This window comes from Passer montanus, unplaced genomic scaffold (genome assembly GCF_014805655.1).
Source record: "Passer montanus isolate IOZ18808 unplaced genomic scaffold, ASM1480565v1 scaffold12, whole genome shotgun sequence".
Lineage (NCBI taxonomy): Eukaryota > Metazoa > Chordata > Aves > Passeriformes > Passeridae > Passer > Passer montanus.
The window spans coordinates 3,931,030-3,952,601 of NW_024358722.1; the positions used below are offsets into that span (position 1 = coordinate 3,931,030).

General features: G+C 47.4%; 1 protein-coding gene across 3 annotated transcripts in view; it reads right to left on the reverse strand.

Annotated features, from left to right (window-relative positions):
* MDGA1 (MAM domain containing glycosylphosphatidylinositol anchor 1) overlaps positions 1-21,572 on the reverse strand; it is a 142,036-nt gene that overhangs the window by 19,876 nt on the left and 100,588 nt on the right. For all 3 annotated transcript variants that reach the window (XR_005626423.1, XM_039698060.1, XM_039698061.1), the window contains exons 12-13: positions 6,827-7,004; positions 5,774-5,797 (exon numbers count right to left, since the gene is read on the reverse strand). Coding sequence is in view for 2 of the 3 variants with exons in the window: in XM_039698060.1 (XP_039553994.1) it covers positions 5,774-5,797; positions 6,827-7,004 (202 nt within the window). In the remaining variant the exon portion in view is untranslated. The remainder of the gene's footprint in view (positions 1-5,773; positions 5,798-6,826; positions 7,005-21,572) is intronic.

Below are 21,572 nucleotides of genomic sequence, written 5' to 3' on the forward strand. Positions count from 1 at the left end.
TGACAAGGATGGGACACAAAAGGGAAGTTTTCTGCAATGCCAGGGCGAAAGGCTCCAGATGCAGCACAATGTGATGGTAGGAGCTTCATACATCTACCATACACAACAAAATCTGTTCTCTTGTACCAGAGAAGAGAGACTACCCATGAAATGAACAGAATCTTGAGATTCTGATCTTGAGATGCTGCACCTTCTGGTGCCTCCCCTACTTTCTGGTGGCTAGCATCCTCCCCATCCCCTCCCATTTGGAAATGAAAACAACTGTAATCCAAATGGACATCAAAGGTGTGCACACCCGTGGGGTAGGGAATTGGGTTCCCCTTTCTTGCCCATCTCTTTCCAGCATCCCATCAAAGCAGTGAGAAAAGAGGATGCAGCCTCCTGAGGTAACCTGCAAAAATGTCTTTGCCAGCATGGGTTGGACAATGTGTGGCAAGCCAAGGGCCTGGTTCACAGACCAGGGCAGCTGGGTTTCCTGTAAACTCAGCGGGAAACGCTGCGTGCCCACTCCTTTGGGCTGAGCACAGCCATCGGGAGCTTGTCTGGGCTGGCACTTAACTGCTGATTAACCCTGGCTAAGTGCTTTCCACTCAATCTGCTCATTTCTAATTAGCATGCAAATCCAAATTAGCCACTGCTCTGCAGTGCCTAACACAGGAGCCCCAATGGCATCTGGGGCTGAAGGAGAAGGGAGCAGAGGACAGGGCAGATGCTTGCAGGGTCTGAGACAGGGTAGCTATGTGGGGGCCTCTTTCATCCCCAGAACAAAGAGATGGAAGGAGAAAAGAGTCAGAAGGTGGCTCCTAAGGGTCCTTCCTCAGCTGTTTTGGCTGAGAGAAGGGAGTTCATGGCTGTACCAGATCCCCAGCAGTCCCCAAAGGAGACGCTGGAGCCCACAAGCTTGCTGATGTTGCTGGAAGGTGTAATACCCCTGGTTTCTCTCCACTGCACCAAAAACATCTGCATGACTCCAGCTCATGGGTTGCCAGCTGCAGCTAAAAGAAGCACATTTTCTCTCAGAATGGCATTATCTTACACAGCAGGGTCCACAAGGACTGTCCTTTTGCAAAAGCACCAGGGCGTTTTGCACCTCTGACCCTGCTGAGAACATGGACTTTAAAAGAAAGATGACATCTTTCTCCAACACAGAATTACCTTAACAGGGAATATCAGGTGGAAAGCAGAGTTGGAAGCTGTAACACAGAGGTCAGCCAGGCAACTGATTGAGAGGGAACAAACCATAAATGAGGAGGCACAGAAATCAAAGGAAAGGCAGATTAAGGAGAAAGCACAAGCTCAGGTGGGTATCAGAAAGAGTTGTGCAAGACAAGAGGACCTGAGGACAGCATTCCAAACTTAGCACCAAGGCCTGGTTGTGCCAGCCTGGTGGACTACTGTGCCTTCATTTGTAAGAAGCCACACACATGGGATGAGACCACTCAGAGAAGTTGACTCAAAAGTCTTATAGACAGCTCTTTTGACATTCACATAGGGCCCTGAGTGCATTTTATCTTCTCACCCAAATGCAGCTCCTTCCAGAAGGCAACACTTCTAGCAGAGTGCATAAAATAGAGAAAGCTCCCATGCACCACAGATCAAGCAATGCTATTGCTTAATCAACAACATGATCCACCTTATGTGCCACACCACTTGCTGTGCAGAAGTTTGAATCTCCAGCACATCACCTCTGCTTAGCCTGGGAGCTCAAGGCACTTTGCAACACCTAATGAACAAGGCTTCTTAATTTGTGTAGTGTAGCAATGCCTCTCTCTACATATCTTCTGCATTACATGTGGGGAAATAGATGCACAGAGTATAGAGAGACACATTTAGGGTCACAGCAGGCAGTGCCTAGCTGGAAACAGAACCCAAGTGCTCTAACTCCTGGTTCTTTGGTACAAAACAAGCCACAGGAAAGCAAAGCTCTGTGGTTTCTCTGAGCTACAATGGAGGTGCCATGAATAACTAGGAAGTGTTCAATGTGGTTTGGGACACTGCCAGCATGTCACCCCTTGGTGGTTATCAACAAGGTTCACCAGGACAAACCTGGCAGATCCAGCCAAGAAAAAAACCTCTAAATCATCTGCTGTCCCTCAGAGACCACAGAGGTGATCTGACTTTTGACCTTGACTATGTGATGCAAACCTTCTTGAAGACTTTTGTCATTTGCCAGGGATTCTGGTTCATCCTCAAGGAGTAAAGGAAGCTTCCTGTTTAAAATTTAAACAGTGGATTTAAATACTGAACACAGAAGTTCTCTGGATTGTTACAAGTAAGGTGGAGGTGGCAGGGGAGCTGGCTCCTCAAAGCTGGATTTAGTGCTGTCTTCACCACACAGATTTCCTTGGCAGGCTTTGCAGTGGTGGCAGTTCAGAGTGCAGAGATATTTGCCCTCAGTTACAGACACCTTCATGTGTTCCCAGGGGAGAGACCCTCTACTGTGGCTATTAGCATTTCTTGTTGCTTTGCCTTCTTGAGAAACATAATGGAGGTTTTCCTTTCAAGTCCTTAGGGGAAAGCCATCCCTGGTTCTGATATTCTGACTGCCAGATGAATGCAAAAAATAATACTCCTATTCTAGCTGCAGACTATGGGTGAATAGCAGATGGAGTGCACTTGAATAAAATTGCCTTCATCATTTTGCTGTGGCCTGACAACTGACACTGGATTGGAGCCATGCTCTGAGCCCCAGCTCAGTTGCAGACCTGCTGTGTGACCCACAGGCTATCATTTTCTGGGCATCAGTTTCCCCATCTAGAAAATGAAGATAATGAGAAATGTATTGAGACCTCAAAGTAGTAATGATGTAAGAAAGAATATTTAACAGTCTCTCCTATTACAATTTTCTAGGGATTTTATAACCAATAATGGGAGAAAGCTTCACAATGCTGTAAGTGGCTTTGCCATCCTATTTGCCATCCTATTTGCCACCAGGATACAAGGAACTGTCACCTCTTTTAACCTTTGCATTACAAAACATTCTTGAAGAATGGGCACAAACTCAAGTAATCCAACTCTAAACACAGGCTGACATCTCATTCCCACATGTTCCTACCTGAACAAACTTGGATTCCTCTGGACTCTGAGCATTATCAGAGACCAGACACACCAGCAATAGATGGTAAGCAACAAGCCAGGCTAATCTGCAACAACCAACATCTGCCATGGATCACCACACACTGGACTTGCTCATGGTCCCAAAATCATGGGACCATGGGCAAGTACAAAAATCATGTGGGTTTAGCACTGCACACAGCCAGACTGCAGGTATGTGAGAAACAGTGTTGCTGCTCTGAAAGGGCAAGACAGGTTGGCCAAAAAAACCCAAAAAACCCCCAACTATCCCATACATTTCTTGATGACATCTTCATCAAGGTTACAAGGTTACATCTGGTAAAACAAGGGAAACCAGAACACCCAGGGAGGAGGAGCTGGAACGGCTTGCGGGGCAGCACTCCATGGAAAGCAAATGTTATATCCAAATAAAATTGCAGAGAAGGATAGAGAAGATTCCCCAGCACTGGAATGTGGTCATGACATTAAAACAATCAGTTATTCTAAGAGAACTTTAAGGTAAAATCTCAGAATTCAGATAATTCTTAGGCAGTTTTTAAAATAAAAATTCTGCTTTTTAGAACCAGATTTACTGATTTTTAAGAGTCAGTCTTACTGATAATCTCTAAATATTTGAAATTCCCAATGTCTTTTGTTCACTTCCTGTGCTCTTCCTTTGCTTTTCCTTTATAACCCAACACCTGGCTCTGCAACCATGCCACACGCATGCTTGCCCCAATGTTATTAACATCTTATTAGGCTGAGAGAGAAAATGCATGAAGAAGTAATTGTATTAAGTGACTCTCAGAGTTTGTAAATTAATCACCATTGTGCATGCCCTTGGATCAGGCTGCCAGAGGCATTAATCATCTAATCTTTGCCTTTCACTCCAGAGCTTTCAATGTTTGCTCCCAGAATTTGGCTCAGCAGCTTAGTGTGAACTTTTCCCTGGGGGTGACGGTAGCAGGGGAAGTATGAAAACAAGAGGTAGCAGGAGGGATTTCCTCTTTTTTGGGGTGAAGAGTTTGGGGTGAAAGGGTGTGGTCCAAAGAAAAAGCTAAAGGCCTTTGGGCTCATATTTCACTGGCTGCAGATCTGAAAGGAAAAGCCATATCTGAAAGCAAGTGTGGTAGGCTCAATTTTAGTCAGTCAGTCTCAAGGTGTGAATGCAAGGGCAAGGCCCTCACAACTGGCCCAGAGGTCCCAACATTCACCAGAGACTGGGCAATTTATATCAAGGGGAAATCCTAAGTGTTGGGTTTACTGCATAAAAAACACGAGTGGCTGAGTTATGTTCCACCATAGGAAAATTTCCTGCAGTTTTTCTGGACGAATAAGGCTGCCAAAGGTACCCCAGGCAGGCAGTCTGAAGGCTCAATTTACAAAGACCCCAAGAGATTGACATAATTAGGACTGAAGTTGCTCTGGGTTTACCAGTGATTTATGCAGTGTAAAAGCAAGTGGCAAAAGGCCAGGCTTTGTCACTTCCACCTGTGGGCTGGGACGCTTGCTTCCTCCAGCAAGCACTGAGAGACACGTTCTAGAGTAGATCCCTGGCAATATGCTCCATGTTTCCCAGTGAGTCTTCTATGGTGAATACTTAAATCAGATCAGGAAGTGAGGAAAAGAAAACAAATGGAATCAGGAATTAGAGCCACACAATCCCTCTGACTCTGTAAGAAACTCCTACTCTCAGGCAGAGTATGGCTCATCAAACCATCCTCAGAGTGTGAACGTGCAAGAATTAACTCCTTGTGGCTGCCTTAACAAGAGTGCTCCCTATCCTGATTCTGCTATCACCTAATCCTGGCTTCTCCTCTCACTGCTACCCCACAGTGCAGCAGTAGCACTTACTAACACAAAGAGTAATACATAAAACCACTGAATACTGACTCAGCAGCTGGAAACAGAAACAGCCCCATGCTCTCCATGGAGCACTAGCAAGTAGTCTGCCCATCTCTGCCCAAGAGCTTTGCCTGGGCTTACATCCTACAATCAGAGTGAAAGGGCCTTGTTGGATACCCTGGGGATCATTCCCCCACTACTTAGAGCAAGTTAGAATTCCTCTTTTATGCTCAATGAACACTGTCATGTTGGTGTTAGAGAACATTTTTCTTAGACATTGTGTATGCAGCTCTCAAAATCAATGGGAACTCTGGATGCTCAATACAGATGGGCCTGTATCTTGCCAAGAATAACCAGAGGGTAAAAAAGCAAGTTAACAGTGGTGACACTGAAGTGACAGAAGAAAGGGACTGTGCTCAAAGAGTTTGCAGGAAGAGACAGATTTGAGCTGGAGACTGCTCCATACAAGCCTGCAGAGATACCAAGTGGTATCATTCCTAGTCAGAAGAGGATGGGGAATATTCCCTAAACACAGATATTTTGGGGAACGTTTAGTAACCTGCTTACTGGAAGTAGATTGCTCTTTCTGGGGCATGGTTGTGGGTGTTCAAGATCACAGTCTGCCCCGTCACAAAGATACCAGGTGTGAGTGAGAGGCATATCCCTAGCATAAATCTTCTGGCAATAACTCAAGGTACAACAAATGACAGTATTTACTGGAAGCTTTAGTGTATGCAATTTCATCTTCTTTTGGGGAAGAAAGATTTGACAAAGTCGGCTGTGTATTCCAGTTGTTTGTCTTGCCTGATCTGCTGGAGCACTTGACTAACATACATTACATTCAAAGCATTAACACAAAGGTCTTGTTGCTTACCTGTTGGATTGGGATAGTTGATTGCTGGAAAAAGAAATAGAAAAACAAGTCAAAACAAAAGTACAAATCATAATCAAAGTCTGAAAATAAAACAAACACATCAAGAAAGGTCACAAACGCACGAGTCTCCTGGCAGCATCCCTGGGAGAAAGCAATGCTTGGTGCCTGTTTTGGTGATGGAAAAGGATGCAGACACTCTAACCCAAGCAACAAGAGACCTTAAGAAAACCCCACCTAAGGGGTGATCCTGGGGTCATAGGGAAACTCTGCTGGCAACCCAAGTAGTTGGATTCTGGATCACCAAGTGGGATAGCATCCACTTAGATACCAAAGCTTTGTATCTAAGAGGGACATCAAAGCAGTTTGATGCACTGTGGATGCTGGGGACACTGGACACACTGACAATCCATGGGACAAGCAAACCTAACAGGAGAAGGATCTGTACTTTCTGCTGAAATAGAGGGTCCAAACTCCTGTTGGAGAGTGAAGGAATCATAGAGTTGTGAGAATAGAGAGAGCTATGAGCTGATGGATAATGGGAAGAGAAGTATGGTCAAAGTATCCCAATGAGATAATATGGGATTCAAGGTATGGGACAGAGCTATAGCTTTAGGAGTGACTAGTTAGGACAGGAATCATGTGTTCAGCTCTGGAAATAACAAGTCTCCTGAAATTCTCTTACTTTTATAGGTGTGTTATTAATACACAGCATCCAGTGGCTATCTTGTATTATAAGCCACTGTACCACAGTGAGCTGCAGCATGGCCTGACTGGGGTTTTGGGGATCTCCTGCCCACAGGTTGCAGAGTGTGAGTCAGAGCTGCTGAGTGGAGGATGAGTGGAGACTGACCTTCAGAGATCTCTAGTGCTCTGCATTGATGGCAGCATCCAAAATACAGTGGAATGCGATAGTGCTGTGCCATCAGAACTTCTCAGAGCAAAGGGACCCACCCGAGGGCCACAGAAGACCACCTCTCTGCATGCCCCCATCCCCAGGCCCGAGGCTCAGACCTGCTCTGGTAGGCAGGAGCGAGGAGGAGAGGAGACACCTACGTTCCATGTACCGGATGACGCGGGCAGCCATATCCCCAGCCCCAAAGCTGGTGATGGGCGTCAGGCGAACTTCATAGCTCTGAGGCACTTTCAGGTTGGGTAAGATGTGCTCCAGCAACAGGCCTTTCTCCATTTTCTTCACAGGAATGAAGGTTTGGATGGTGTTTCTCTGAGACAGCTGCACAGAAAAAGAACCCATAGTGTTATGAAAATCCAGAAACTGAAAACCTGAGCAATCATATCCATCATCTAACACCCTATTCCTCCTCCTCTTTCTGTGTAGCACACTCAGTTGCTCCATGAGATCTTCATGCAGTATTGGTTTGAAAATTGCCACTCCTGGTACAGAACAGTGATCAGGAGCCTGAGTTCCCCCTGAAGGGAAGCCTTCATCCCTCTAAGGGAGGGACAATTTGAACTACAGGTCCTGAAGCAACTTTGTGTCAGAAGCAATGGCTTCCGGAGGGAGAAAATGAACCCACTTCACCTGTTAGTGCACCCAGGTCCTGTGTAGCAAACACAGCACGGCATTGCACCAAGATACCCTTCAGTTCACAATCTGCTGCAGAATTAATTAACTTGCTGCCTGGGCCATGTGACACTTCATTTGGTGTCTCACTACTACAAGGAATCTCCTACCATACTTTCTCAGAAACCTTCCATAGGGTCCATCACTGGACTCCCTCCACAGACCAGAGCAAGGGGTTTATTTCAAGTTGATGGTTCTCTGGGGTCACTCACAGGCTCCCTCTTCCTCTGGTTCCCATTGGAAGGGGCTGAATTATGTTAGCTGAACCATACCAGCTAAACACTGTTCAGTTTGCTAAGGCAGCAGGGAAGTTTCAAGAAAACGGGGAAAATATCGTTATCAAAATCACCACCACTAAAAATGATGAATTACATGTCAGTGAAACTTCTCTGCCATGGTCATGCTTGCTTGGCTGGGAAAGAACAAGAACGAGGATTGCATTGTGAAGATACAATTTCCTGCCTGTCGCTGTGCAGTGCCTGGATCCTTGTGGCAAGACACGTTACTGGGGATGCTGGTGCTGGTAAAAAGACCATTGGCAGGACTTTTGATAGTCCAGTGTTAACTAAGCTTTCCCTTGCCTCTGATATATCCTCTAGGCTGAAGTTTCCATTGCAAAGGCAGTTCTCCTACCAGGCAGTCTCAGTGCTCATCATTAACTCTGAAGTTGCAGGATTACTGGAACCAGGATACATGGAGGAAATTTTACAGCAAATCTGCCAGTGGGGCAAGAAGATGGCATGAGGGCACAGCAGAAGCGAAGGCCACTATCCAAGGAGGACAGGGGGCAATGCTGATGTGGTGCTTAGTGAAAACAAGTTCATGCAATCTCTCCTCTGCCTGTCTCCAGCTCTCATGTACAAAACTCTGAGTTCAAACCCAGAAGCAATGGCTGCCACTGTAGAGCTTTCCGTGCCAAAGCCCCATTCATTTCCAACAGAGTCAGAACCCACTGACCCACCCCCTTGATCTGCCCACAGTTTGGACGCTGGTCCTAAGGGAAGGGGCAGGGACAGGTCCCTGGGAACCTATTTTCGCATGTGGTTCTCTCAGCGAAAAACAATTCTGCACCTGCCTTACAGACTGCACCCAAAGGAGACCTTTGCAGCTGCACACATCAGGCTGTAAGTTGCTTGAGGAACTACCTGCTGCACTCTCCTCCTCCTCCTCTGGCAAGATGGAGCAGAGAGCTGGGAGCTGTTCTGGCACCTTCCCCCAGCTTGATGCTGCCCTAGGGAGCAGTCCCAGTGGGCAGGACCAGGGCAGTGGTCCCCAGAGGCACCAGGATGCTGCCAGGATCTGTTCACATCAACAACGCCTTACCTGCACATGCCACCTGGGCTCTGACCCAGCTGGTGTTCCTATTGCTCAGCCTTCCCATCTGCCAGCCCTCCACACCATCGCTCTGGCCAAGCAGTGGCAGAGCTGGCTCCCAGGGGCAGGGATTTAAGCTGGGCTCATTAGCACCAGACCCCCAATTATCTGGGAGAAGACGAGCAGTCAGAAGCCAGAAGCAGAAGGCTGGAGTGGTACAGCTCCTAGCATGGGACTTTCTGGGGAGCAGAGTGTGACTGGGAGGGCTGGCAGCAGCTCCTCCCCACAGGCTGCCATTTGCCGGGGTGTTGGGAAGGCAGCCAGCAAATAAGAGGAGGTCAGGAGCCATTTCCCTTGTCTAGACATAACCTTTAGAAGAGAAACAAAATGGAGAGTCAGAGAGAAGCTTGAGGGTGAGATTCAGACAGTGCAAATTCCACCTCAGCTGGGAGTTAGGTGGAATTTGGGTATCTAAAGCTTCTGGGAGCAAGGTCAAATCACATACTCTCCCACATCATCAAATCCAGGACAAAATGAGAAATCAGCCTCTAGTGTGGACTGCAAAGCTCTGGATTCCCTAGTTGAGTCTATCCTCAGGGACTTGTGTAACCAAATAAATAACTGGCTGCCACCCAGGTTTGGCTGTAAAACAAAAATAGTTAAAGGCACATATGCTTCCTATGGGTTGCAATTTCCCTGCTTTCTAGAAGAGACCTGGATCACTAGGTAATGGGAAAGGCACAGCCAAGGCTCAGTATTTATCTGTCTCCTCCTGGTGCTCAGAGGTAAAGGTTTAAGAGGTCTTTTCCCTCTACCAAATATTTTGTAGCTGTATCTTCTCCCAGGGTATGTCCTGTCTCTATCCAATATGCAACTTAGACTGACACAGAAACTGGCTGCCAGCAAGACTGCCCTCTGCACATCTTTACTACAGTCTCTACAGTCCTGCCATCACAACAGAACTGGCCCTGGATGTCTTTGGAAAGACTGGCTTCTCTGTGAAAAGCAGCATGGGCCCTGAGCTAGCTGCAGCTGTCAGTAGAAAGAGCCAGGTGCGTTGCCAGCACAGTTTAAAGGGCATGAAATTAGTGCAAGGGAGGAAAGGGGGCAGCTCCAGCCAGCTGCTTGCTGTGTGCACGTGGAGCAGGTGCTGGCTTACAGTCACTAGCACAGGTCCAGCAGACAGAGACATAAAGGCCAAAGTCTGCTTCTGCATCTCCCTCCTTAAACATGCTCTGTGTTCCTGATTGCCAGCAGCAGGTCTGTGCAGCTGCATGCATCAGTCCAGCAGGAACCTATTTTGCAATCCACTTCAATTGCCAGCTGTTTCCCTTTCTCCTGCTCTGTGGGTTCTTATGCTATCCTGGTGTCTTCTTCCTTCCACCCCCTGATTGCCAGCAGCAGGTCTGTGCAGAGCTGCATGCATCAGTCCAGCAGGAACCTGTTTTGCAATCCACTTCAATTGCAGCTGTTTCCCTTTCTCCTGCTCCGTGGGTTCTTATGCTATCCTGGTGTCTTCTTCCTTCCACCCCCTTCTCTGCATCTCTCCTCTGGATCACGTTGACCCTGTGTTCCAGTTTAATATTGCTGCAGTGCAGTTAATAAAGCAGAGGCCAGCACGGAGGACAGGGAAACACTGACCACCTTATTAGAGACGCTGAAGCCTCAGTGGAGGAGCTCATGCTACAAGCTCATTCATCACCAGGCTCAGCAAGCTGGCTCAGGGGCCAGAACAAGAGCACTGCGCAAAGCACACACTCGCCTCTCCCTTTATCTCCTTCCATTCCCAATAATCTGAGGGAGGGGATGGGAAAGGAAAAAAATCAAACAAACCCACAACTCCTACCAGCTGGCTGTGAATATTACACAGGCTGCAGAAGTGAGAATGTTCTTGTAGAAGGAGTGCTCTAGAAACACCTTACAAAGGGTAAAGTCAGCCCCATGTGGTTTGTTTGTATTCACGTGCAGTGTATACAACTTGTCCCTTTCCCTGTCCCTGTCCCTTTCCCTGTCCCTGTCCCTTTCCCTGTCCCTGTCCCTGTCACTGTAAGCAGTATTAGCAACCAGGGGAGAACTCACTCACATGCACTCAGCCACCAAACCTCTGGGAGCTGCAAACCAGGGCTGCCCTTCCTCATTCCTCACCATCACCTACCCTGCTGGGGGGCACTGTTTGCCCTTTCCCCTGTCATGTCATTTGAGCCAGCATGTGATGCTGGCAGAGTTCTTGTCCCACTGTAGCCAGCTGAGCTGGCCCATGGACCAGGAACACACACCAAGAGTCTCAGAGACAAAAGCAGGATGCCACAGTACCCCTGACCCTGCTCCCATTCCCAGCTGGAGCACTGCCATAGCAGAGGGCCTGAGGTATGACACTGACACACCTACCTTTTCTGTTTATATAGGCTAGTAAAGGAAAAAAACCAGGATTATGTTTTCAGACTGAATGAAGTTTATGCCAGATATGTACCAGCTAGAAGCCTTAATAAAGCTGAAGGATATTAATAAACACATCTGCCAAGTGTTACTGGGTTGTGGGTCTGCTCTACACCACCACCACAACAACCTACCTGTGCTGAGACTGGTGGTCTCACAACTGCATATTAATGCTTGTTTGAAAGGAGAAATTAGAAAGAAAATCTGTTTTATCACCAAGCCCCAAGGTATTTATAACAAACGTCTAGAAAAATGAACATTAAAATCATGTAGACCCCCAACAAGCTGATTGGAGCAAAGGAACTGTTTTGCAGGCATCCAGCTTCCCAGCATTGCAATTCACTCCTGATGCTCTCTCTTTACTTGTCCTGTTTCTTCAGCAACTTCTCAGCTCAGGGCAGAAGCACTAGCTCTGGTTTCCAATATCTCCATTCAAATCCTTTCCACACATGCTCGCTCTTACACTCTTTTTTTCTCAGCCTCATTCAAATTCCCCTGGCTACTCCTTCCTGCAGCACAAAAGAGACAGGGATGGCTGCCTGCATTCCCAATCCAACCTCACTAATTGCAGATATGGGCTGTGGGGACAGCTCCCAGCTCCATCTGCAGCCTCTCCAGCCCAGCTGAAGGCAGAGGAGGCAGCAGATAAAGGCAGGCTACTGTGGCACAGCAGCCTTGCACGCAGGCTCCATCCCTCTGGCAGGCTCTTCCTTGCTCCCTGTGCAGCTCTGCACACCAGATAAATGCTGTCTCTGTGTGCAGGTGGGGTGTCCTAAGCTCCCCCAATATCCCTCTCCTTTCTCATCTGTGAGTGTCAGGACACTCTGGAGAGCAGACATCCACCAGACTAGGAGCTGTGGAGAACCTGGTGGTGCAAAAAGCACAGGTGTCTCACAAAGGTCTGAAAAGAAGCATGGCGCAATAATCTTCAGCTGCCTGTGCAGCTGGTGGGCTCTACTTTTCAAGCAATCAGCAATCAAGGTGGTCTTCGAAGGTCAGTGCCAAGCTGTCCAGTTTCTCTGCACCCATGGATATCCCTGTTTAGAAAGGGCCAGGAGAACGTGAGAGTAGCAGAAGGGCACTTCTCTTCTGACAGGCAATTCACTGATGGGTGTGACAGAGCCTCCCATTTGTATCATTTCAGCCTGCTTGCAGTGTCTTGGCTTCCTTACATAGCTTTGTCCCAGAGCACTACAGGCATCATCTCTTATCAGATTTCCCCAGTGGCTTTGGCTGCAATGACCTCATCCCAACAAAGTCCAGCTAAGATACAGCTGCTCCCTTCCTAAGGGAGTATTGCTCACAAAAACCAGAAACAATCACACCACTGCCCTCACCATGATGGGACAACCAGGACAGATACTCCCAAGGTACTGGAAGGGGCTGAGCTTGTTCATGGCACTGGTAACAGCTCCTGGGATGAACATGGGGCTCTGCAATGCCAAACCTCCTGCTGCTTCATCAGACATTCCCTGTCCTCAATTCCTGTCCCAACTGTGCCTTCAAAGCTACAGCATATGTGGCAGAGAGGCAACCTTAAAGAGTTTAGAAGCCATGGACTTCTTAAAGTAAAAAAAAAAAAAAAGAAAAAAAAAGAAATATGATTACAGAATTTGTGTGCTGGAGTTTATAGTACCAAAGATTGAAAGAAAATGATCCAGTTCTCCATTGCTGGAAAATGAGAGATTAGCATGTAAGTTCCATGGGTAGAAGGAATTTCTTGGGAAAGAGGAATGAAAAATGTTCAGAAACAGGGTCAGAAGGGAGGTGGGGATAGGAAATTTTAGGGAACTCTCTTGAACATGAGGTTCCAATATGTTTCACACAGCTGGAAAAATATGCCATAAATCTGGCCCTTTCTTTCCCCTTCTTCCTATTCACTCTGACACACAGCAGTGGATTGAGATTGTGATCCTTGATGTCACCTTGGCACCACAGGCCAGAGCAGAGGAAGATGTCTTTGACATTCCTTTTGAACACTATGAATTGGATGCTTGATCTCTGTATTTGGCAGAGGGATAAAATCCCTTTGCCCAAGAGTTCAGAAAAGGACAAAACATGGCTACAATCTAGGACACAGCAGGGGACATAGACTCCTGGCTGGCAGGGTCCAGCCCCCTGTCACCAGAGGGGCTGCCTATGCTTATTAATTTTATGTATGTATCACATCTTATCTTAAAAGTGGTTTGTTCCTTTTAGGCCTGCTCCTCCCCCTGGACATCTCTTCCGGAGCCTGACCGCCCTAATGTTCTCATTTCCAGACTGAATTTATTCTCATGCAGCTTGCACCCACTTATCTTGTGCCAGTAGTGTCCTTTAGCTTCAGTGGCTCTTTTCCCTCGCTGCTGCTTGACCCCCTGATGTTTTACAGACAGGAATCTACCACCTCTCAGCCTTTGCTTTGCTGAGCTGAGCAGGCTGAGCACTCTGTGACTGCTCTTGTAACACAGACTCTCACTTTCCAGGATTGACTCTACAATGTTTTTCTGCATGCTCCCACTTGCTGGAGTTCAGTGGCCCATCCTGCATGTAGGATGTAGTGGCACTTCTCCACCTTGCCCAGAAGTACCTGTAGCTTCATCTGGGAGTACGTCTGCCCTTTCTCACACCTGCATCTCATCAGCAGCTCCTTGAAGTCAACTCAGTTGAGCAATGCACTCATTTTGCAAAGATGAGCTTCCAGCCACAGCACCTTCTGCATCTGTGACCCTGCCTTTGTACCACTGCATTTCATCCCACCAGAACCACTCAAATAGTTTTCCATCCTTCAGATCTTTCTTCCAATCCTCCCTAATCCTTCACCAAGGTGGCACTGTCTCCCAGTTGTCTCCCAGCTGCACAAAATTTCAAGAGCACAATCCTAATAGGGGATTCTGAGCTCTGGCTGGTATCCGCTGCAGGGAAGATGCCTGCCTACTCTGGAAAAACTGTTTGGGTAAGCTTTGGGAGTTAAGAAATTTGGTTTGGATATGAAGATAGTCATTGTCATACTTCTTTATAATCTCTCATCAAACTTTCTCTGCCTGTCACATTGAATTAAAATATTTTCTTTGGTTAGTACTTAATCACCATCTTGGATGGAAATGATGCCAAGCATTAACCTCATCAATTAAAGGGTTAAGGTAAGTTTAAAGCTGGATTTATTTAATTTTCATTGCTTGATAACCATAACTCCTAAGGGATTTCCAGAACAAATAATCATATTGCAAGCACAAAGCTGGCATTTCCCAGACAAGCACATCAGTGAACTCAAATTCATGCCTATGTTTTTCATCAGCCAAGCACACAGGTTCACATTCTGGGATTAAGCAAGGATGGATGCCCAAACCAAACCCATTATTCAGTCTAAATGAGGAGTCCTGGAAGCTTTTTGTACTGAATTGTCTTTTATGAGGGGACCCAGTTTCTCAGCTGAAACATTCCCAGCTCCAGAGAGAGAAGCAACTGCAACCTTCAGTGGCTTCTGAGGACAGCTGGAGCCATCAAGGCTGGGAGTCAGTCTCTCTCTCTTCCTCTTGCACAGGCAATCAGCTGCCCATCCTCATTAGGTGCCAAGAGCAGCAGTTTATGGCTTCCTAGAGAAGCCAAATTGGTGCTGTCATGAATTACTGTAAGTGCTTGTTCCACACTCTTCAATAATGTCTTTCATTAGGATCTGATCAGAAAGCAATATGTATTTTATTAGCGTATGTTCCCTGGTCTAAGGAAGAACAGACCTAGCCTTCACTCTGTCAGAGAGGCAGTCAAGCACAAGCCTTAACTGAGCCTCTCTTCTACTGTCTCACAGCCTTATTTTCAACCCTGAGGCACATGCAGTCCTTCTCTTTCAGACTGGAAACTCTCAACTCTTACTCCAAGTTCCTACCTGTGCTGACTCTTGAGTGTGCATGGCAGAGCCTGAGATCACCTCTCTGTCTATTGTATGGGCATGAGCTGGATAAGAGACAATACCTCTCAAGTTCCTCCACATCTCCCTCTTGCACAGAGCAATGGTTTCAGACTTTTTTGAGCCTCACATCTGAAAATCAGCACTGTTCAGTGCCTTACTGATCCAACTTTATACCCATCCCTCCATCAGTAAGCACAGCCTCCTCCTCCACCGATTTCCTTGCACTGGACACATCTGCTTGCAGCCAGACCCATGCATGTGTCTGCTCTGTGCTGTCAGCACTTCTGGCTCCAAGAAAAACAAAAGCAATTTGGCTCTGCACAGCCCAAGTCTGCCCAGCTGCAGTTAGGCTGAGCTCTGAGCCACTCTGCCAATAATATGGGTGTAACCTGCAAGCAGGACATGCTCCACCAAGAGGAGCTTCATTTCTTCAGTTCTCTACAGACCCTGGCAGAGCCCTCTGTTGGGGCAGCTTCACCCTTGAAAACAACTAATAAAGGAAGGGGCTGATGCTTTCTGGAGCAGAAATAGCCTTTTTGTGTGACTCTGAACTTTTCAGTCTGGTACCTGTAACGAAGGTTTGTAGGTAAGTATCATTCCAGAGCCTCTAGGCTGTCTATAAAGAAGAGGCACAGGCAGCACAGGATATGCAGGGAGACCCATAAAGCCCTTCACATTGCTCCATGTTGCCCGCTTCATTTCTTTATGATACACAGCCAAAACATCCATCTAGTGCCTACTCCTTCCATTTGAGACTAGCTATGGGAGAGACTACATCTTTCTTCCAAACCCTTCCCCTTCACATACTTTTATCTCTTATCTCCAATGTATTCTAGGAAGTGAGAGCCAGGGGAAAAAGAAACAAAAAGAAGAACAAAACAAAAAAAGGAAACAGAAGCAAAAGAGAGAAGAGGTGGAATATAGGAAGGGGAGCAGGAAAAGGCACAAAGTTCCACAAAGAAAAGACAGTGAAGCAGCAGGAGGAGCATGGACTGACTACCAAAAATAACAGATGAGCAGAATAAAGAGGAGGAAGCCACATCACAGCCTATCAACAGGGACTTTCAGAAAGACTCAATACTAGCATGTACCTCTTGAAGCCACCGAAGGAGTGTGGGTAAGAGATGCACAAAAAGGACTGACTTTGATACTGGGCAAGAATTTTTCATGCTGTACTCAGCTCTGTAAAACACAAACCAAGAGCCTGCTGGATACAAACAAGCACAGTGGTGTGGAAACAACATCTGTATCCTGCAAAGCTGTTATGAGGAGTCTATTGGTTTGGGGAATCTGATTATCTCTTCCCTCTCATTTTTCTTACCCAAAATGAACACTGAACAGTGGTGTTAGGAGCTAGAAAGATAGGAGATTTTCCTTCTAGATGTGTTTTAAGATCGTATGAGCCTTTCCAGCAAGATTATTTGAATTGCTCTTCTCAGTCGCTCTAACTGTTCTGAACACAGCTAAACTGGGACATGTGCTTGAAATATTCCCTTGTACTAGGCAAGCTGAACAAAATCCTGCTTTCCCTCTTGCCCAGTTAAGTACTTGAACGGCATTAGGAGCAGTCCTTCACAAAGCTGATGTTAAGACAAAATCTCTCTGCGAGGCACCTGATGAATGGCCAGACACCTTGTAACACTGTCAGCTACCCTGTTTTGGGCAAGTTACCTTACGCTTTGGCTGTGGCTGAGGCAGAGGTAATTTTCCCAATAGGAGCCCTCACAATGCTGTGCTTTGTGTGGGCTGCTAGAAGGAACTTGATAGCACACCAGTGTTTTGGCTACTGCTAAGCAGAGTTCCCACAGCACCAGTGCTGCCTCTCCAACACTCTCCCCTCACCAGTAGGCTGGGGGTGGGCAAGATCTTGGGAGGGGACATCATATCCAGGACTCCTGATTCAAACTGACCAAAGGGATATGAAAATATGACTCTGACGTTTGTCTTCCAGAGCAACTGCTGCATGTACTGAAGACCTGCTTCCAACAAAGTGACTGGACATTGCTTGCTGATGGGAAGTAGTGAATCAATTGTTTTCCTTTGCTTCTGCACATGGCCTTAGATGTTGGTTATTAAACTGATTTTATCTTGACACGCATCGTTTTTTCAATGTTATTTTCTCTCCGCCTGTCCTCCTGAGGAGGGGAGAATGATAGAAGAGTTTGGTGGGCAACTGACATCCAGCCAAGGTCAACCAACTACACTTTGGATAATCACAGAAGAGAAATGATACCTTAAGACTGAAGCACAACTAATCTGCCACTGCTCATATTACTAATTTTCCCAGCTAACTGATTAAAAATGACCTGTGGACTAGGGAAAACCAGCTCAGGAAAACCATATATCATACTGAAGAGCAATTTGTGAATGAAAAAAGACAGAATTAATCAAACTAATTCAGTAGTTAAGCATCATTTGCTAAGCTCTCATGGGCAAAGGGAAGAAATCCCAACTGTGGTGTTGGAAACTGTTAAGACTATTGAAGGGGGAAACCTTATCCCATGGCTACCAGTCATTTCCACTGAAATCACACCTGACCCGTCAGTGCTGGTCAGGCCTGTGCCAAGCTTCCTGGCCACCTTTGCAGAAAACACTCTGATCCTCTGGCTGACAGAGCCAACAGCAGCCATGGCCAGGCAGACACCTCCACCTGCAGTGAGTGATGGCCAGGGGAAAACTCCCTTCCTTTGTGCTGGTGGAGGCTCTGCTGTTGTTGACTTAGCCAACACAGAGTACAAACATGAAACATAGAAAATGATCCTTGTTTCCACACCCACCAAACATTCAGCTATCCTGGGATCTTCCCTTATAACAGAGGTGGAAAAGACCTTTTTCTAGCAGCACCTTCTGTGACAGATTGCTAGGGATGAAAAGAGAGATGGCTCAATGTGCTATCAGCTGCAGTGACTGATGGTGTGTCCCATTTCCAGGCAGCAGAGAGCACAGCTGTGGTAAGATCCTGCTGTCTTCACTCCCACACGCCCGTGGCAAAGTCACTGCTTCACTTCCAGGTCCCGCACAACAATCTCATTAACCTTCAAGCACTGCTTGTCCACCATTTGTTATTGATCAGCCAGCTCTCCTTCCACGGGCATGTAGCTGACACTCAGTCCCAAACCCCTCCCTCTCTGCAGCCTAGAAAGGTAGCGCCTCCTCTCCCCCCTCTTGCTTTCCCTGGCTTTGCATCATGATGGCTGTTCAAACCATCCACCAAGCACACCTCCCACTGGCACTGGCTTATTTCTGCATCCTTTTCCACCTCTTCCTAAGGGATGAATCCTGCCCAGCATCACGTAGGCCACTAGCACAACTGAATGTAATTGTCTTGAGAGCACAGATATAATCTGGCCATTCTCACTGCCTGAACAAAAGTTGAAATAAAAAAAGAAGAGCATCAGTAGGGAAATAGGATAGTTAGAGCTGAAAAAAGACCATTTCCACTACAGAGGATGGTTCTGCAGGTAGATGGAATTGTGTTGATTTGACATCCCATATGACAGCAGCCTGTGATCAAACATCAAACTGGCAGACAAGGTAGGCAAAAGAAGAAGAGAGGACTAGAGAAGCTTTCTGACAGATGTGACTTATAAGCCTTCCTGTAACAGAAGGTCTGCTTTGAGATTCAGTGCTGGGCAAACACTGTGAAGTCGAGTCACTGGAGTCCCCAGTCCCAACACCAGGGAGAGAGGACCAGCAGAGCCTGTATCAAGTGCAATGATGAGGCCACCATGTGCTGCTTCAGAAAAAGCCATACTCCCTTCCTGGTTGCAGCCAGTTGTGACTGTGATGCTCTGGGTAAAGTGACTCACACATCCCTGTTCCATGTGCCCTGTCTGTGTCCCATCCTGGACATCAAACTGGCCTGTCCAATTAAGCACCCTGTCAGCTGGAGGATTTTTTGGTGGATGTGGCATGAGATTCCCTTTTTCCAGGTAACACCAGGCCAATGCACCACATAGCACATTTATCCAGAGCAGGATGGATACCACCCTAGCTCACAAGCTGCAACTCTTCTTTAAGCTTTTCATTTTCTGGTATGAAAACTAGGATAGCCCTGACTGCTTTTTAGCTAAGTCTTAAACCAGAGATCACCTCCTTAGCTCTTGCAGCATCCCTGAGCTGAAAACCTCACTGCAATACTACTGTGGGAATGCACAGAATGGAGTCAGTGGGGTCACAATGCACCAGAGAGCCTTGGAATGAGGGCTATGGACCCAACCTAGTCTGCAGCGGTTGCCTTGGCAATGGCAGCACTGTGCTGTGGAGCCAGCAAAATGTCAGAGCCTTTGTAAAGCAAGTTTGGCCACCCTGAACTCTGCCTTGTGCAGAGCTGCCTCCTCACCAAGCCTTTGGTGTCCTGTCCTCCTCCCAGCCTCACTCCGAGGTGCAGCCCCCAGGCACCCCCAAGGCGCCAGCTGCTCATTTCCCCGATCTTTGCCTGAAGCCAAGGTTACATGTGCAGAAGAAAAGGAATTTTGTTCACCTCCCAGGATATGCGGCTGGGCTGCTGCAAGAGCCACCGCTGCTCGAGTACATCACCTTTCTGCAGTCACAGCCCTCTCTAATCTGGGACCAAAGGCATTCTCAAGCAAACATTCACAGGGAAGTGCGGGCAGCTGCGCTGCTCGTTCATCCTCCCTTTCGTGGGGTACCAGCCCTGCTCAGTGCAGAGGGAGAGACCTCCCTGCCCTGCGAGGGGGCCGCTCCGGGAGCCAATGAGGCCAAAGACAGACAGACACTGCCTGCCCAAAGACAGACACTGCCCAAGTGGGCTCAGAGGAGAGATGAGGGGGCCGCTCCGGGAGCCGATGAAGTCAAAGACAGACAGACACTGCCCAAGTGGGCTCAGAGGAGAGAAAAAGAACAACTCTGAGGCAGAAATGAAGTGATACAGATCCGTAGTCCGTGGACCTCAGCATAAAACCTCTCCTGCTGTGCTGGGATGGCCATCAGCAGAGTTAACCTTCCACTCTAATCACAGTCATTAAATTCCTGCTAATGCCCCTGTCCTGTGTCTGTCCCAAAGCTCTGTTGTCTGTCACCTCCCCACACGGTATGCAGGCTCCCCACTGCCACAGCTCTCATTAATGCTGCTCTGGCTGGCTGATGAGGCAAATGGCAGCTGGCTCCCAAGCCCAGATGAGTTTTGTAGACAGCAGGGAATGTTTACCCAACATGGAGGGGATGAAAGTACAAACAAAGAGAGACCATACAATTACTCAGGCATTGCACAGGGCCTCATTAGACGGTCTCCCTGACAGGAATTAATCTGAAGTGACAACACAGGGAGTTAATTTAGCAAATGGGTCTGGGGCCTGGCCCAGTGCAAATTTCAGGGGTCTGTCTGGCACGTAGATGCAGCCTGCTCTGAGGAGGGAAAGCCGGGAATATATAAAGCTGGCCCAGTTCTGGCCTGAGCCTGTGTATGAGAAGGTACAGAGGAGACAGCAGCCTCAGGTCGCCTTGAGGGGAACAATGAAGATTAAACTTTCTTACTGCACCAAGAGTTTCTCCTTCCTCTTTCTCTTGCAGCCTCAGGTCACAGATGGGTTCTGGCTCATTAAGTGCACAGTTTTTCTGCCACTATCCCCCAAAAACGTAACCACCAGCCCAACTTAGATCTTTCCTCCATGATGCAACCTGCTTGCAGTATTAGATGGCTTTTCATTTCTCTTTAATGTTAGAGCAGAGCCCTGGGACGGATATAAAATACACAGAGAGAAACAAGCAACTTAAAAGGCTTTTTATTTTTTAAGCAAAGATCTGGTTTGGGGAGGCTGCTTTGAATCCCCAAGCAATGAAAATAATTTTCAGTTGGAATGCAGTACTTGAGAGCCTTTTCTACACTGCAAGAATATATGGAGGAAAAAAAAGTTGACCAAACAAAGTGCCCAAAAGCCTTGTGGCATCTGCCCACAACCAAACCACCCAAGGCTGTGACCTCACTAAGGTCACTGGCTAAGGTGAAGTTAGGTGTTGGCATTTGGATCAGTTGCCTTGCAGCAAGAAAAGAAAAACCTCCCATGCTGTCAGGACAAACGGCTGTGAGGCTCCTGCTGTTCTTCAGTGGGCATGTTTTGCCCTCTGAATTGTTGCTCAGCAATGCTCCTGCCGAAGCCCACCTGAACGATACCCTCCAGGAAATTCTAACCTCTTTGCCGGGATATGGAGTAGAGGCTTCACAAGAAGCTTGCTCCAAGTTGCTATCATATGCACTTGCCTGGGTCAGTGGCTCCAAGCTGTCAAGCTGCTTATATGGTTTTAATCAAAAGTTAATTCTTATTCTGCTGGAACCGGTGTGTCTGTTGTGCTGCTCAGCCTGCTCTGCAGCACTGGGAACAATCAGTTCTGGTGGAAGCGCATCTGCCCATCTTGCTGGGAGCCCCCACACATTGCTTAGGAAACCAAATTCCCCCAGACTGCTTGCAATCCCCCCAGTAATGCCCTAGGAAGCTTCTGAACAGGAAGAATTGGAAGAGGCATGGCGCCAGCCAATTAATAAGCAGCACTCTGACTCTCACCCAGCCCCATTTTCAGCAGCTGCAGCAAGCAAATTTAATTCAAGCGCTCCCAGGTGC